General features: G+C 40.7%; 1 protein-coding gene across 1 annotated transcript in view; it reads left to right on the top strand.

Moving 5' to 3' along the window:
- The window catches only part of cttnbp2 (cortactin binding protein 2), a 127,710-nt gene that overhangs the window by 57,360 nt on the left and 52,632 nt on the right, over positions 1-17,718 (top strand). Inside the window, 3 exon segments of the mRNA XM_042495910.1 lie at positions 1,161-1,391; positions 8,424-9,855; positions 15,874-16,173. Coding sequence (XP_042351844.1) covers positions 1,161-1,391; positions 8,424-9,855; positions 15,874-16,173 — 1,963 coding nt within the window.

The following is a 17,718-nucleotide window of genomic DNA, read 5'->3' as shown; positions in this document are numbered from 1 at the left end:
AAAATGAAGCTCAGGCCTGTGTGCTCAGCAGACCGATAATTGAGATTTATTAAAAAGAATTACATGTGTACATGGCTATGTAGATCTGACAAAGCAATGCGTGTGCAAACTTCTGTCTTTGTGCGTATACACAGATTTAGTCATGAATCTACAGTTTTATGATCTGGCTCCAGGCATGACAGCAGTGACGCATATATGCCAAATCAGCTCCATAAACGTAAAAAATAGGCCGGTCTTCTATTTCTATTTTTTTACCCATGGTGGCCACAAGCCACAGAAAGAAGTCATGTGTCTGTCTATATTTTTTGTTAATTTACACTATGATATTCATAGAATGTACAACAACAAGCTATTGAAATACCCTAATTTAAAATAAGTTTCCACTTCAATTTATTGTTATTTTTATTACATAAGTTAACCAGACTATGCATCTACAACTCTGTATCTTTGGGGTCTTGAGCTCCCTGTCTGCATTTATTTGCCAGTACCAGCTGGAGGTTTCCTAGTAACTTTATCCCTTACATAGCCCACTTTAGTCTGTAGAAAATAATTTAACCATATTGCATATTCTCAGTGCTGTGTTGAGTCCAAAAACTAAAGAAACAATCCTAAAACGAAAGTGCTTGTTTTTCCTGTGATACACACAACCCTATGCTGTATATGCGCTGCGGGTGTAGCCAGTAAAAAGATTCTGCGACACATCTGCTCCAGGAACGGTCTGCATCCTTTATGTCTTCAATGCAGCACCATTTTAGGGATGTTTTTCCCCTGGTTTTAACTTTATTGTTGCAAATTTAGTCATGAATGTTTGAATACAGAAAACAAGGTTTTTAGGGGCTTTAGAATGTGGTAGTGTCTGCTTGTCATACCTCATCACAACATGTGTCTCAATTAGCTCTAAGCAGTTTTACCATTTTAGATTGTCTCATTTGAATGATTTTTGTAGTCCTGGAAGGATACAAATCAGTGTCCCAGTCTTTATTTAGTGCTGGTTGTTGATGCACCATTTAAGATTGCAGTGTATCACACCAGCATAGAACGTTTTTAAAGCTTCTAACATACTAATGTTACATTTCCCGATCCAAATTAGGACTCCAAATGAATCTTTTTATTCATATATTAAACAAGTTAAGTAAGTAATGTCTTCTCTCTGTCTGCAGGCTCAGAGGAAGGAGGTGTTTCTCCAGGAGCGATATGGTCACTACAGCCTGACCGACCCCTTCCTGGCACTTCAGAGGGACTTTGAGTGTGGGGTTCCTGGAGGAGACAAGGAGCGACGACCCCTGGGCTCCAGCCCAATCTCTGTCCTGGAGGCTGTGATGGCCCACTGCAGGAAGATGCAGGAGCGCATGTCGGCCCAGCTGGCCGCTGCTGAGAGCCGCCAGAAGAGGGTAAGCTACCTGAGAGGAGGAGGAGGAGGAGGAGGAGGAGGGTTTCTATTTATGGATGTTATTTTAGGTGGGACCGAAAGACCGGTTCACACATTAAAGGGGCGTTGTCATTAGAGTGGTGTTTAGTGCTGTGCTTGAAATGTGTCTTTCCCTCTGAGTTGGAACTCTATTGTTGTTTTTATGACCATCAAATACTCTGCAAGTTCAGACAGCAATAGTCAAGTTTGGAGCACTTAGACAGTCGTGATGCTCTCTACTTGTGGAACAGGCAGCTGAGCTGAAAGACACCGTGACACCTAGTGGTGAGGGATGAAATTACAGGACTGTAAACAGCCGGCAGCCAGCAGGCAGAGAGACCATGGGGAATAACAGCATGTTTTTCAAACATCTAACTTGGTGAATTAAGGATTTATTTCATCTAAACCGGAGCACACAGTAGACCTTCTAACTAGATTACATGTGAGAATAACCAGTGCTGCACAATTATACTGTCATATATTGTATACTGCGGTGAAATTTCAGGAAGGTTTCAGGGTGTGAAATATGATATACAGCTTAAGCCTAGTAAGATGATGTTTAGTTTTGTTTTTTAAGCCATTTACCCCCTTAGCAGATACGTTGGTATTTGTGTAATTGTTCACTAGTGCACAGCAAACATTTGTTCTTTTAAGCGTTGAGTTTTGTCGTTAATGTGGTAACTGGCTAACTAGCGTCTTGAATCTGCCCTGATGTTCTTTCCTGTTTCTGATTACGGTTCTCAAGTGCAACTTTTGGGGCTTGGATACAAGCAATGTGAGGTGATACCGCAGTCGCTTTGGTCACCACTAGTTCTTTCATTCAGTTGGTGTGTCAAGGCCTTTAAATGTCACCAGATGTAGCGAAAAATTTGGTAAGTTGGCAACACTGGGTGGCAGGAACTGGGTATATAGTTTTTGAGGTATCATATGGTGTTTCTCGTCAAAAGGAGAACTTCCCAAAATAAAAGGATTCATCCCCTTTGGACCCTCTTTTTGTTTACCAGTTTCAATAGAAGACCATTTAGCAGCTGTTGGTGTTTTTGTTTCTCTATTGGACCAAATGATGAACAATCATCTTCGTCTTCAAAGCCATGCAGCTACAGTACAACTACATGATCTACAAAATGCATAATTATGACCTTGTGTTTATATACGTTTACTTTAATTGCTGTGAGTCAGATTGAACGAAGGTAAATAAAAGAAGTGTTTACATCAGCATATGTGGTAGAGAGAATACTTCTGTTTGACCACAGATTGTGTTTATTTACACATGACTCAAATCTCTGCGGCTGAAACCTCCAGAGGAAGAAAACTGTACGGCTGTCTGTGTGTGTTAATGTTCTTGGTGTATATTTGAATATTGAAGATAGGGGAAAACAGTGTGTGTATGTTGTGTGTGGACTTAATTCCTATTTTCTGGTGTGTCATTTCTATTTTTGATGGTTGACTGTGTGTTTACGAGTGTGTGTGTGTTTGTCCGAGGTCTCTTTAGGATTATGTGGCCCTGATTAACTGGGCAGCCAGATGTCTGCTGTGGTCCTGTCCCATTTCTCTCTCTGTCTCTCTCTCTCTCTCCCATTCTGTGTTGAGGAATATGGATGTGTGAAAGTGTTTGGATGATATGCTGGCAAAATGAATGTGGGTGAGTAATAAAGAAAATACCGTTCGAATGTGTGTGTGTGTGTGTGTGTGTGTGTGTGTGTGTGTGTCCTGTCCCTGAACTCTGTAATGATAACAGATATGATATACACGGTATAAATGGAACTTTTAACCAGGCAAGCACACACAGATAAGGAAGAGGAGGAGAAGGAGGCATGGAAGAAGGAGGGAGTGGAGGAAGGGAGAGGTAGGAAGTGGTATGTTTTGACAGGAAAGCTGGTTAAATAGATTTCGGGGCTTTGCTTTAGTGTGCGTTTTGTTCCATCCACCAAGTGTGAATGTAAAATACCTCAGTATTTATTTCAGTGAGTTTACGACTGATTGTGACCACTTATCATGGTACTTTTACTTGTGCTGGGCACTGCTATCAAAATGTTGTTGTATCGTAGTTTGCGCTATAAAAAACTTCTTAAAGTGTGTAAGTAATGCATTAGTATTGAAGATGTTCGCTTACAGCTGGGCTAAAATTTGGAATAGGCTAAAAACAACAACTTTGCAGACCTAGGCATACTTTTAACCAAAAGATGGAATAAGCCCGAGGGAAAAGTTAACTTTTCTAGCTGCCATCAGCAGCCAGTCTGTCAATCTGTCAGTCCACAAAAATTTCCCACCCTGTGGCGCCCACAGTTTTGGCCCTAGGAGGCTGATATTTGGCATGAAGGTCAAGTGTGTGTGTGTGTGTGTGTGTGTTTGTGTGTGAGTGTGTGTGTGTGTTTAGCCCCTTTTACACTGTTTAACTGTTAAGGTTGTTATGTAGCCTCACTTGTCTCATCCTTAAGGGATACATTGCCAATTTTCAGCCTGCAAATATACATTATTTTTTATTATTTATTTAACCTTTATTTAACCAGGTTGGTCCCATTAAGATTAAGAATCACACTTTTTAGGGGGAACCTGGCCAAGACAGTCAGCAGTGAAAACACAAAGTTGCAGACAGACACAAAGGGAGACAAAAAACTTAACAGGACATAGATAAAAGATTAGCAAAAAACTACCTAAACATAAACACAAAAAAGAGTAAGAAACAAAAAACAGAAAATTACCGAACAGATAGTGCTGAAAAAAGTATATATTTTTATATGTACAATGATATTTTTTCTGTAACATAATTTTAAAATAAAAAATTATACAATTTTCAATATAGTTTTGTAGACATTTTCCCCCTTTTTTTATTATTTTCCCCCTTTTTTGGATTCTAATAACCTGCTCTCTTTTTTAAAATTATTTTTAGGTAATTTTCTTGTCCCCTTTTTCAAATTTCTTGCAATTCTGGGGCATTTCTTGCCAAGTTTGTCATTGCCTTTTATCGCCATGCTTTTGAAAGAAATCAAACACATTTACTCAGGTTTCAAACGGTCAAATATCTTGTTAAAGGCATCTGAATGCAATACAAGAAAACTGATGTCGGTCTAGGTTTCAAAGGTTTAAAAAGGCCCAGATTTCACCTGAAAAACCTCCTTTTTTAGTGCCTCTTCTTCTCTATGATCTCTGTCAACACTGATCAGAAACACCACTGTACAAGACAGCTTTGACCTTTAGAGGTTTTGCCTCATCTGACCCTGAAGGTATGTGTAAAAAGGAGAAGCAGCCACCACAAAATAACTGTCTTTAGTGGCGCAGAATGAATGGCCATGTCACCACTGATTGCACAGTTGTACATAACGTGTCAACAACAGCGTAGGAAACCTGTCAGGCAGGGATAAATGGTTTTGTTGGAACCTTTAAAATGACCAGTGACACGACAACAAACCAACGCTGCTAAAGGACACATGCCACATGCTCCGTGTTCTCAGAGGGATCTTCTGGTTGCTGGGTAGAGTGAATTTCAGCCGGATTGTCCGTGCTATCTTTATCCCCTCCATCCGTTTCAACTCTTGTCGTTCTCTTGTGAGTAAGCTGTTGAATTATCCATGAGGTCTTAGGCAAGCTGAAGGCAGGCAGGCAGGCAGGCGGTTATACGTAACACACTCTGAATGGGTTTATGGGCATAATGAAGACACCCCCACGCCTTCTTCTTCTACATGAATCAGTCATGAAGTTGGGAGAAGAACCCCCTCCCTTTCTGCAAACAACTCTCACAGCAGTGACGGAGACACACTGTATTTGTTAGGTTTTGTGGGTAAACATGCTGCCAGAGTGTTGAGAGGCTGAATTTGGAAGCAAGGTCATGACCGCCGGTGCTGAAATTCCTTTTTCTTAAAATAGTCCTTAGACCTCCTCCTTCACTTCCTCCATCTCCCATCCCCAAATTCTCCAAATAAAGCTGCCTTAGCTTTCTGTGATGCCACCTCAGTGCTGCAGCTCATCAGGTGTAAGGAAAGACCTCGAAGGGAGAAATTTTACTTGTAAGCTTTATTTAAATATTTCATTTTGCAGTGGGGGCTCTAAGGTCCAGGAAGCTCCGGTGCTTCCTGAGGTGCCTGCAAGGTATCTCCACAAAAATCAATTTAAGATCATTATTATTTTACTCTGTGGATGATTGCAGAATTAGTAGATGCATATGGATGATCACTGGTTTGGCTGTAACTGCACACACAGCAAAGGTCAGCCACTTCATTATGCTGCATTAAATCATATCCAACAAAGAAAACAATCTTACAAGAGGTCTGACTGAATGCAAAGCATGATTCTAACTCTACTACCAAGCATTGTTGTTTTTGCAGGTTACCGTTTTGCCACTTCAGAGGAAGGTTAGAATACATTGTAGTGTTGTGAAAAGTTATCAGCTTACCTCGCAAGTGAAGTTGTAAAATCTTTCCTCAAAGAAAATTTGGGATTTTGGAGTGAATTGACCCTTAAAAAGGTTGAAAGCTTTTTCAGTATTGCATTTAGGTCATAGTGTCATGCAGTGGTGGCGTTTGCTTAGCAACACGGAGCACATCGTTTGTCAACTCTCACCCATGCAGCTGTCTCTGTCTCCCCTCTACTGAGTCCCCAAGTTTGTGTATGAGCAGCTGACGCGGTATGCCATGGCTGAGCCCCGCCCTCCCGGAAAACCGCACACCATAAACGAAAACACAGTATGAGTTTTGTTTATTTACATAATTTACTGAAGGTATTAATACTCGTTTGATTTCAGCTCAGTGTGAGTTTCATATTTTGCCCTCAACTATAGCGCGTGGTGTTTCTCCGCTCTGCTTGGAGGAGAGAAGAGTAGTACAGAGGTTACTATAACCTCACTCGTAACAAGTTAAATTGCGCAAGCAAAAAGCCAACTTATCATCTGTATTAATGAAGGGTAGTCTGCCAAAAAAGATGTGAGGATGAAAAAAATAAACACTCAAGAAAATACAGTTCTTTCAGGTAACTCTGACACAGGCTGCACCGAAGCAACAAACACTGGAGAATACTCTTTTAGACGGACAGCAATGAGACACAAAAGATACAAGGGAGGGTTTGTCATTCTACACAAACTTATATACTATGAAATAAAGAAATAATATGCTAATAAATGGCAGAGCCATTCATTTATTCATATTGTCAAGCATAGGCTATACATTGGATTGATTTTAATAACTCTAACAAAGCCTACTTAAAATGTTTATGATGCAGCTGTATTATCTGCAGGATAGAAGTATTGTGACTTGGTATCTGCAGATACTCAAAATTAAATGACTTGATGTCAGGATTAGGGGGAAAGAAATGCAACTGGGACATCTCTGCTTAATTGTCATGCATATTATAAACTTGTCTTAATCCTGCCCGGTTTCAGTCTACGATCTCTGGACGTGTGTCACCACCATCACAGTATCCCTAAATGTGTCTTTCCAAGGCATTAGGCTGACATACAATAGGAATAATCCTCACCCAATTAGCAGCTAGTCGTAGCACCTCCTCCTTCAGCATTCCCCCTTGCTTACAAACCCCTCGCTCCACAGCATCAGCTGGTGGTGATATGTACTCCCTGATGGATTGTGAAGGAGCGGAGGAGGACACCAAAGGGTGGGAGGGAATCTTGTTTTGGGACAGGGGTGGCGGGGTGTTTACTCTTTTGTTTGAGGCTTGTTAGAGTGATGGGGTCTTAGCAATAGGGTGGAGAGCTCCGGTTAAGCCATGTTACCCTGTGTGAAGCCAGCTCTGAGCTAACAATAGTAGCCATGTCCCAGATAAAGAGGCCGGGGCTTTGACAAGTCATCAAAATTCAACCGTATGCAAGAGACGCTGTGTCTCTCTGAATAGATAAATTAAACTGTTTCCCCAAGACACCCTGTGGATTAATAGTGTCTGTCTATGTATGTAAATATCTGCTTATCCATTTATTTTGCCTGTCTCTTTTGTCTGGCTCATTTGATTAATCGGGCTCGTCTACACTGTTCTTCAGAAAATCATTTGTGGCTCATTTTAGCTTTGTGTTTAAGGAATGAGTTCAAATTTAGATGGGTGCACTAAAGCCAAGTGCAAGCAACCTAATACTCAATTACAGCCTATATTGAACTGCTGTGTTTGTACCTAAATTGCTATGTTTGTACCTGTGTCAAAAGTGCTCTGTGTCAATCAGGTGATGGATGATATCTTCAGGATGCACATGATGTTGACAGGCAGTATGTCATGGATGGGTTGTCAGTGAGACAGCTGGAATCATGTACGTGAAATATGTCTGTGAGGAATGCTGGATGTTTGACATGCGTGTGAGGCTCCTGCAGTGTGTACAGTATGTACAGTGTGTGTGGGTGACTGATTGCACATGATCTATATTAGAAAGGGGAAAAGATGTCAGCGGATGATGTCAGTGTGTCACATGTGCATCACATTTATTTGGTCATTGGGTAACTGAAGACACCTGATAGCTTAGTTGAATGCTCTTTTATTTGCTCACTCGTCGGCTAATGCTAAAGTAGGTATAAAATATCAGAAGATAGTGTTAGAAGACTAAAATTGCAATGATATAAAACAGAAAAAAACAGCGTGTTTAAGAAGCTGGAAACAGTACGTTTATATTATTATTACCTGTAAATAATAATCATAAACCATTTTTTTTGTAGAGCACTTTAGGGGACTCAAAGACACCTTATACAAGTTACCCTTTTGAAACCTTGATCAACATAATTTTTTCTTGTGCTAGCTTCAGTTGCCTTTTACAAATATTTACAACAACTTGGCAAATTGGTTTAATTTCTCTTAAAACGCAGAGAAAAGTAGGTCTGTGGTTACCATTCCGAATAGAAAATGATTAAAATTGTTGACCATTGTGTTGATCTTTAGTGAGATTATTTGACTGATCATTTCATCATCTTCAAAGCCCAACTCAGATATCTAATCCCATGTTATGATTGCTTGATACCCATTTTTATGTGTCTTTGTAAAATTTTGCATTGATTTTCTGTCCCCTAATTTTGTGTGTTTTTTCTTCTTCCAGCTGGAGATGGAGAAACTACAGCTCCAGAGTCTGGAACAGGAGCACCGGAAACTGACGGCGCAGCTAAAGGATGAGCGAGAGAAGAACAAGCACATCGTCATGATGTTGGTGCGGGAGTGCAAGCAGCTCGCCACACGGGTGGTAGAGGAGTCGCAGCGCTTTGACGAGCTCCAGGCTCGCCTGGACGAGGAGAGCCGCACCTCTGGCCGACTGCAGGAGGAGCTGAGCAGCGAGCGACAGCGTAGCCAACAGATGGAGGCCAAGATGGAAAAGCAGCTGTCGGAGTTTGACACAGAGCGGGAACAGCTGCGCGCCAGGCTGGGCCGCGAGGAGGTCGAGAGCCACAGTCTGCGGCAGCAGGTGGAGCAGCTCAGGACTGAACAGGGCGATGGGAAGGATGGCGCTGCTGTCGCCCAGCCTGCTGCTGCTGGAGTAGAACCTGCTGCTGCCACCAGCACACCACCCAAACCTAAAGCTGTGACGTCTGTTTCCGTAGCCACAGAGCCCATCAGCTCTCGAACAGCATCTTGCCAAACGGACCTGCCCCCCACAGAGGTGGAGGGTCCCAAGAAGAACCCCCTAACTATACCCGTCAAACCAACGCCTGCCAACTATGTGGGTCTGAGTCTGCCAAAGACGAGTGGACGGGGGATCGTCCACAGCAGCTCAGGAGGACTGGCACAGACAGAGAACGGCTCAGAGGGCCAAGCCCCCCATGGCCTTCCCAGCGGAGTCAGCCCCCGTGTCCAGGCGGCCCGCTATAAGTTCCAGGAACAGGACCAAAACGGCACGGCGTCCCAGAGTCCTCCGGCCCGTGACCTCTCCCCCACCAACCGTGACAACTTTGCCGCCAAGCAGCAAGCACGCCACACCGTCACACAGGTCCTTTCACGCTTCACCAGCCCTCCTGCAGGGGGCGGTGGACCCCTGCGTCCAGGCCTGCCCCACTCTGCCTCAGAGGGGGGCCCTTTCCCCGGCCGCCTGAGCCACCCCATCGGCATCAAGTCACCCACGGTGGCCAGGATCGACCGGGGAAACCCCCCCCCTATCCCACCCAAAAAGCCAGGGCTTTCCCAGACCCCCTCTCCTCCTCACCCACCCATCAAGGTGGTGGGGGACAGCAGCCGCTCCCCTGGGGCTGGGCTGAAACCGGCCACGCCCCAGCTGCCGCCCAAACCCGCCCTGGACCTGGTGCCAGCCCTGACGGCCACTCAGGTGGGTGCCTGCCCCCCTTCCCGCTCCCCGGGGCCCGGCCGGGGCCCTCAGCGTCAGCCGGCAGCAGCATGTGCAGAGTGCCCCCCCGTCATCAGCCCTGCCACCACTGTCAATAGCCCCTCCTCCATAAACCCCCCCTCCACCTCCTCTTCCATTAGTGCCTCATCCTCCCGTAGCCCCCGAGCCTCAGCAGGCAGCCCCCTGGCAACAGCATCAGGTAAAGGGGCTCCTCCATGCTCCACCTCCCTCCAGTTCTCCCCACTGCCTCTTTTCTTCAACTGTGTTTCCACGGCACTAGCCTAGCCTAGCTTAGCATAGCGATCAGGTCACAGGGAAACTGGCCTAACCACAGGAATGCAGCGCAGAATAGCACATGGGTCAACTCAGTTTATGTCACTGACTCTGTCCCTCAACCCTAAATTACCTCACTGCACTCTCTCTCCTCTCATCCTGCTCCTCTGCCCTTAATATGTCCTCCCTCTGGGCACCTTCCGTCTCCCATCTTGTCACGTTAGCCCTGTCCGTGTCACTATCGACAGAGACTTGGAGGTTAGCCGTCCCGCAGCAGAAGGAGCGTGTCAGGGTGAATTGAGGCGTATTCAGATTGGTCTTCCCACCAGTAACCCCTGTCCTCTCTGAAGCTGATGCCAGAGGCTGCTCTCTCCTCCCCCTGCCTTTCCATCCTCCAGTAGCATGCCATCTTCTACTTCCTGCACTACTTCCTGTTTCAGCTTCCATTAACTTCTCCCACTGGCATCTTGTGTCACAGATGGCTCTCTGTGTGTAATTTTGATATAAATGTCAGCATTTGTATTGAGTTTGTGTTGTGCTTTTAGTGCTATGCTTGATTATACTGTGTAGGTTCATTTGAAAATAATTCCAGTTTATCACAACTGTGGTAAAAGTTTTGACCATTATTTCTATATTTTAGAACAACATTGCTTTTATCTCCTTAGCAAGGCAGCTCCAGAGATCAGCCAGCCGAGGAAAGAAACACAAGCAGTCAGATGGTCAGACAGATTTTAAACAAGACCTCAAGTTAGCTAAACTAGGGCTGTGCAATAGGGAGAAAATTAAATGTCCCATTATTTTTTTTTTATCAAATACCTTAATATCAATATTGCAAAAGTATTATTGGGTTGAGTATTGGTGCTTTCACAAAATATTCACAAATTAGATTTTTTAAATTTATAATCAGTAATGTGCTGGGTTTGTATAGTCAGAAAAAAACCTGAAAAGTAATTTGCAAATAGCAATTTCCAGTGCTGGAAAAGTTTTGGAATACTAGAAACTTTGGATTTAACCTGTAAAAAAAACATAAATTTTAAAATCCACCAATAATTTTTGTTTTTACAGTTTCTGGCTGTGATAAAGGGTGTTTTATTTGATGATTTTTTTAAAGGTAACATGCTTCCCAAACATGCAGGCCCGTACATTTGGGAGGCGTGTTTTCTTTGAAAAATCACCAAATTTTTTTAAAGGGGGGGGAAATGGTTTGCTTTTTTTAACTGCCACATTTAAAAAAAATGGCAAAATGTTTCTTAAAAAAAAAGGTAAAATAAATACAAAATACAGCCATTTGAAGTTGTATGTCCCTCCCGTTAATCAAAATAAAAATCATAAGTAGTTATAAGTAAGTTGTTTGACATTATTTTGACATTTTTGCACCCCCCCCCATAAATAACGAATAGTCCCCAAGTTATTTTTAATATTCACATTTAATCCTGTTCTGAATTCATTATTTTTTTCAATAATATATGTTTTAAAAAATGATTATAAAGTGATGAGAAAAAGTTTAAGAAGGAGTATCGATGGCCATTTCAGAGAATGTACAATCTTAAACATCTACTTTAAAGTCATGGAAATGTATTGGTAAAAATGTGTATGAACCCTGATAATACTCCATTTCAGCCAACATATTACCCTATAATCTATGTTCTACTGCTCAGTTTTTTTGTTCAGTCTCCTTCATGTTAGTAATGATGCTGTGTTTGCAGTTATTATATGTGAAAGACATAATGACAAAACCTAGGAATATAAGACCCAATTTGTGATTAACTGGAGTTATTCTGAAATGTGCCTGTCAAATGTGACTAAATACATTTTGAAAGTCCTGTTCTCTTACATGCAGATGTATCACAATTGAAAACTACAAAACTGCTCTTTTATCACATAACTAAGAGCTTTGCAGAGAACAAAATACCTAAAACTGCACCCCATTGAAACTTAAAAAAAAAAACCCTGGCTGTTAGTAAGTTGTTTTTATTTGTCTTCTGAAAAAATAACTTCTCCAATTTGATAAGACCGTCAATTAAAACAGCAGCCCCCTGAGAGGAGAGCTGCCCTGCGGGTGTTATGTGCAGGTATTTAAAGGTTCGATGAAAGCCTCTGTAAGACTACAAAGTAATGATATATTTGTTACTGCACACTGATCTCAAATATGAATAGTGTTAATACCAGTGTAGCAAAACCTTTCGGGTTTCATTTGATTGCAACATCTCCTACTTACAAATATGATAAAGCTCTGAGGGTGTTTTGGGGGATTCTGCTATTTCCCAGACTTATTTTTCAAAATACGGAAGCAGAACCAAGCCTCACCTGTCAGCAGACGGATATGTTTTTATAGCTTTTGCAATTTTTACTCCGCACCGCTGCCTCCCACTGACAGAAAGTGCAACCATAACGACTGCCATTATCCATGTCCTTGAGAATCTCTGCTGCTGTCTTTTTTTGTATCTCTCTCTTCGATCTGTGAGATAAATATCTGCACTGAAATTCTTTATATTTTCCTTTTTCCAAGCTTTTTTCAATCCTTCCACATAAGAACAACCAGAGTTTGAAGCTAGCTTTTAGAATGTATAGTTGGTAGTTTTAGTAAGTTGTAAGGTTTAGTAATTATGTCTTTATTTCTGTTTTGTACCTCATCTGTTTCGTGCTTTATCTTGTGTCTAATAATGCTGCATAACGGCAGCAGTATCCCGCTAAATAATGTGTGTGTGTTTCTGTCTGTCCACTGTGTGAATATTGTGGGTGAGTGATTGTACTGAAAGATGAATGCTATCCATCATCTTGTCGTGAATCGGATGTGATGACAGACTCTTTTGTCCAGGCTGCAGCGCCCCTCGCATGCTGATTAAATTAGACATTTTATTAGAGAGTTTCTGCATTTTGAGAAATGCCTGGAAATTCTGCATTATCTCAAGTTTAAAAAATGCAGATATATAAACAATAAACAATATACTTAAAGAGTAATAAAATACAGGGATGCACTGACTGTGAAATTCTGGGCCAATACAGATGTTTAAAATATCGATTTGCTGGTTAGCCAAAACCAATGTTTGCTTTTTTGGTTTTGTTTGTTTGTTTTGTGTTTAATTTAATTTATTCACCCTTTTGTGCCAAGGAAACAAAGAAACCTTCATTCAAAAAACAACTGAACAGTTTCTAAGTCATTCAGTCCTCCATTACACTGCTTTTGAATAAGCAGAAATTCAGTCATGCAAAATGTGCACAACATCCCTTAAATAACCTTCTTTCTCATGAAAAACATCTTTGAAAAAAATATTTAAAATCCTTTTTACTATGGGCCAATGTTATTGTTTAAAATAACAATGTGGCCAATAGCTGATACCAATCTTTTGTTTTGTTTATTTTATAAATGAAGAATAAATGAAATGTTTTTAAGCCAATAACTACACTACCTTTGAATTAGCACAAATTCAATCATACAAAATAGCTTATATGAAAAATATTTCAGTTGGTACATTGATGGCAGTCGAATACCGACTGATAGTGATCGGTGCATCCCGAATAAAAAAATTAAATTTCTTGGTTTTATGAAACACTGTAAATATCTTTTTTAAGACTTCAAATTATTCTGATTTACTCAAAGCACATTTAATTGTGTGGTAGAACATTATATTTCTGTGCAAAAATATTACGGGCCACTTGAATTATTTTACTTCAGTGGAAATTCCCATTGACTTTTAAAATCTGTCAGACCCCCTGCAGAGTTCATCTTTACAAGCTTGTGTTGTATGGCAAAGCATTATTTTATTTTTTTAATTTCAGAAATGTCCAAAGATACCTAATATGTCAGACTGAATTTCACAGAAATGTGTATAAAATAATGAAAAAGATGCATTGAGTATTTCAGTGAAATAGTAATTCATAAAACACAACATTATGGTTTTGAATTAAAATTTCAAAGCATATTTTTCTGCCTTTATAGAAATTAAACATTAAAGGAAATCAAATTGATTCATCAGGAGTTTGTAGGAAGTTAAATCCGAAGGTAATGAGATGTAATTTAGGTATTATTTTCCAGGAGTTTGGGATTTTGGTTAAAGAGGATATTTCCAGCGGCTGCTCTGACGGGAGAGAGAATCTCCCTCTTTGGTTGAGTTAAGGGAGTGGAGCTTTACTCACACTGTTTGCTGGATGAGTTCCAGCTCAGGCTAAAACAAAACCTCAGTATGTCACTTTACCTGCCTACCCTTTTTCCTCTGTAATCCTCCCATAATCCTGCTGATGTGTTGGTAACATAACGAAGGATAGCTTCAGGCTACAGCAACAGAAATCAGCTGAGTGGCTTCCTTTAGGGCTCTAACATTTCATTTCTGTGTCACTCTAGTGAACCAATTACAACTACCCTCATGACAGCCTTATACTAGATGACTTTTTGCAGACAGATTTCTAATTTCATAATAAAATGATGTGAGTTTTACCTCAGTGGGTGCACTCCTGTGATCTCAATGGCTTGCTGTAAGGTGGTCATAAAAATCAGCCCGAGCTGTCCTAAATCTTTTCTCATCCTAATATTCCAACAAAATTGAACATGTTTATTGTTGGTATTATTATTATGTTTTTAGTATCATGTTAGCATCAAACATAGCATGAAAATCATGATATAGGGCTGCCTTTGCATTTTTACACAGAGCTAAACAAATGAACAACAGAAGGGCTGTCACAATACTAGATTTTCAAAGTTGGTATGGATCCCAAGAAAAATACTCGATACTCAATACCATTTTTAATACCACCAGGGAAGATATGACAAAAAAAATTAACAGGCATAAAAAATACATTTTTAATAAGGATAAGAATAATACAAACTATAACATCAATTAAAACAATATTTTTAATTTGCTTCAGGTAGTGCAAACAAAACCCCAGCAGGCTTATTGCAGGATATCAATGACAACAATGTTTTTAGGTTTTCTGAAGTACTGCAAAATAATAATAATAATAATAATAATAATGAAATAAAATAAAAAACAGTGATATGCATGTGTACCCTGCTACAGCTCTATTTTCTGTGCATGTGGTGACTTGGCACCACTAAGCAACATATTTAGGTTTCTGATCAAATAGGGTTGGTAGTGTAGGCTGCAAGTCTTTCTGTCGAACTGCTAGGGACTTCCATGTAATATTTTTCACCAGGAGCAGGATGGAAAATCATCTCAAAATAAATCTAGTTGTAGTCTTGCAAACAGTGACCCTGTAAGGTCCTGTTTTTGTAAAAACTCACATTGTCTTAAAATGTGAGAGTGTCAGAGTTTAGTGTTTTAAAAGGCTTAAAGTCTTCTAATGTACATTTGGCATAAGTATTAGATCAGTTAGCAAAAAAATGTCTATCTTTGCCAGTTAGGGGACATTTTTGAGACTATTCTGATTTTATTTCCTTTTAAATATCTAAAAGGGTCTGACACTGTCTGACAGTATCGAACTGTATGCGTTCTACTCCGTATCATCTTGTTTTAGCTCTTCATCAAAGTTATATGTTTACACTGAGTTTAAGATCAAACCCAAGATTCCGCGTTTTTAGGGCTGCACCATCCATAAAGTGGAAATATTATAGATATCCTTTGCCTAATTTTAGAAACATTTCCCCCAAAATTCAGCCTACCATATCTTCTATCTTTGAAACTTTGGGATCTTCACTAGAATTAGAAATAGAGATATTGGGATTTGAAGAATGTTTGGCTGCACAACATGAGCTTGTGCTGATTGGACATGTTAACTTTTAAGTTATCTCTGGCCTGCTGCTCAGACAAAAGAGACTGTGCTACAGTATGTGTGGAACTAAAGTGTGCTCTCCTCCCCTTCCCAACCCATCCACCTTTTGACACCCTCGCTTTACCACGCTCAGCACTTCTAGATGCTTCCTTTTCCTCCTGGTCTTCCTCCTCCTAGTTTAACCTGTGCTGCTCCTGCTCCTCCTTCCACCCTGCAGGCTGGTGTCCCTCCGTAGTCTCCTCTCTAAGCGGCGGAGGGCCTGCTGCCCTGGACGGCGGGCGCCCCCTGCTCCCCCAAGCTGCTTCCCAGGGAAATGTCACTTTATTGTCAATGCTGCTTAACCAACCAGACCCGACCACCATCATCACCACCTCCACGTCCACCAACACCACCTCTACCACCAACTCCACCTCTCTCATCGCCATGGAGGACAAACCCAATCATCTTGACCAAGACCACCACCTCTACCACAACCAAACCTCTGCCTTATTTGCTGCTGCTCAGAATGGACACACAGGTAACTGACATTTTATTCGTCAATACTGGATCACTGGTTTGACATTTAAGTGGTACAATTAAAGGTTGCAGGTATTGATGAAGCTAGATGTGCAAAGCATTGCTGCCTTCTCTTTGTCTTAATGCAGCGGAGCCAGAGTCACCACAGAGGACAGTGAGGTTATGTTGGGAATCAAAATTTTTCTATTTTGATTTTTTAGCAACCTGGAAAAAGTTTAAATGTAGGATTTAAAATTTTATAGGTTGATTCCAGTATTAGACTGAGCATATTTAAATCAGACTATTTTTAGGCCAACAGAAATTCTATAGATGATTTATTCAGCATCAGAATTTAATTCCTGACATATTGGACGTGGCTTTGGAATTAAATCTAAATGTTGTAGATCTTCAAGGTGTGAAAATGTTAAATAAGAACATTTTAAATTAGTAATAATTAAAACATTGTTTTTTTGTGGCGGGTCAAAATCTTGTGTGGTAGATGTAGTAGAATTTGTGATCTTCAAAAATCATCGCTATGGCGCTTATATTTTTCTTAATATAATGCACTAATGTAAATCACTCAGTTTGCTCCTTATCTCTATAAACAAATATCTGCATGTATATGCAAAGATGTAGTTATCTGACAGATTAAGGTTTTTGGATGTAGTCCATTGGTAGTCTGAGAAGAGTTGACCAAAAACATTTGAGAGGCAGTCCAAGTGGAGAGGTGGAACGCATTGACTGAAATGCAGTCTGAGAACCCATCAGCTGTCATTTGAAGACAATTTAGCTTGACATTACCTTTTGTTAATATAATGAGTCACATTCAAATGCAGATATTTATAAACAGAGTGGTGCAGGAATGAATTCTAAAACCTGAAAATAAATTCAACATTCAGCACTCCTGGTTCGCTTTTTATAAGGGTTAGGTGAGTTTTTGGTTGGATGTCTTAAATAAGGTCTGTGACTAACAAAAGCTGAAGGGACTTTCAGGTTTTGTTTTACAACATAAATATGTCAGTAAATAGCCCACTGTGAATGGCTTTAAGGCTTTAAGGCTTTAAGTGTCTTTGTGGTGGTTGCTAACAAGTGGCTGAATGAGTCAACAGAACATCATCATGCTAAACGCAGCTTTATAGTCTTGTTGTGGTGATGGGTAACCCAGGCAACTGTGACGTAGTTCATTTTAAGTCTTATGTTTGCTTTTTACTCCTGGCAATTACATTTAGGCTTGAAGAAAATCCTAAAAGTAGTGTTCATTTGTGAAGATTATCTTGCTGAACAAGACCTGTGAGTGTCATAAACAAGTGTTAGCCACAGAGCTTATTTTGTGCGATGATCCAAAATCCAATTGAAAAACCCCATTTATGTTTTGATGAGGGAACTAGGGCCACGCTAACCTCTGCGTTGGCCAACAGAAAAAAACGTAATCCCTGCAGCACTCAATAGGAATTAGCCAAAATGACCGGCACACACAAAAGAGGAAGTTGTCGCCTGGATATCACCTGGCTATCCTGGATCTGGAAATATGGAAATACTCAAGTGTATAACGAGGATCTCAAAATTG

Source organism: Plectropomus leopardus, chromosome 11, assembly GCF_008729295.1.
Source record: "Plectropomus leopardus isolate mb chromosome 11, YSFRI_Pleo_2.0, whole genome shotgun sequence".
In the NCBI taxonomy this organism is placed as follows: Eukaryota; Metazoa; Chordata; class Actinopteri; order Perciformes; family Serranidae; genus Plectropomus; species Plectropomus leopardus.
This window is presented reverse-complemented; position numbering and strand designations above follow the sequence as displayed.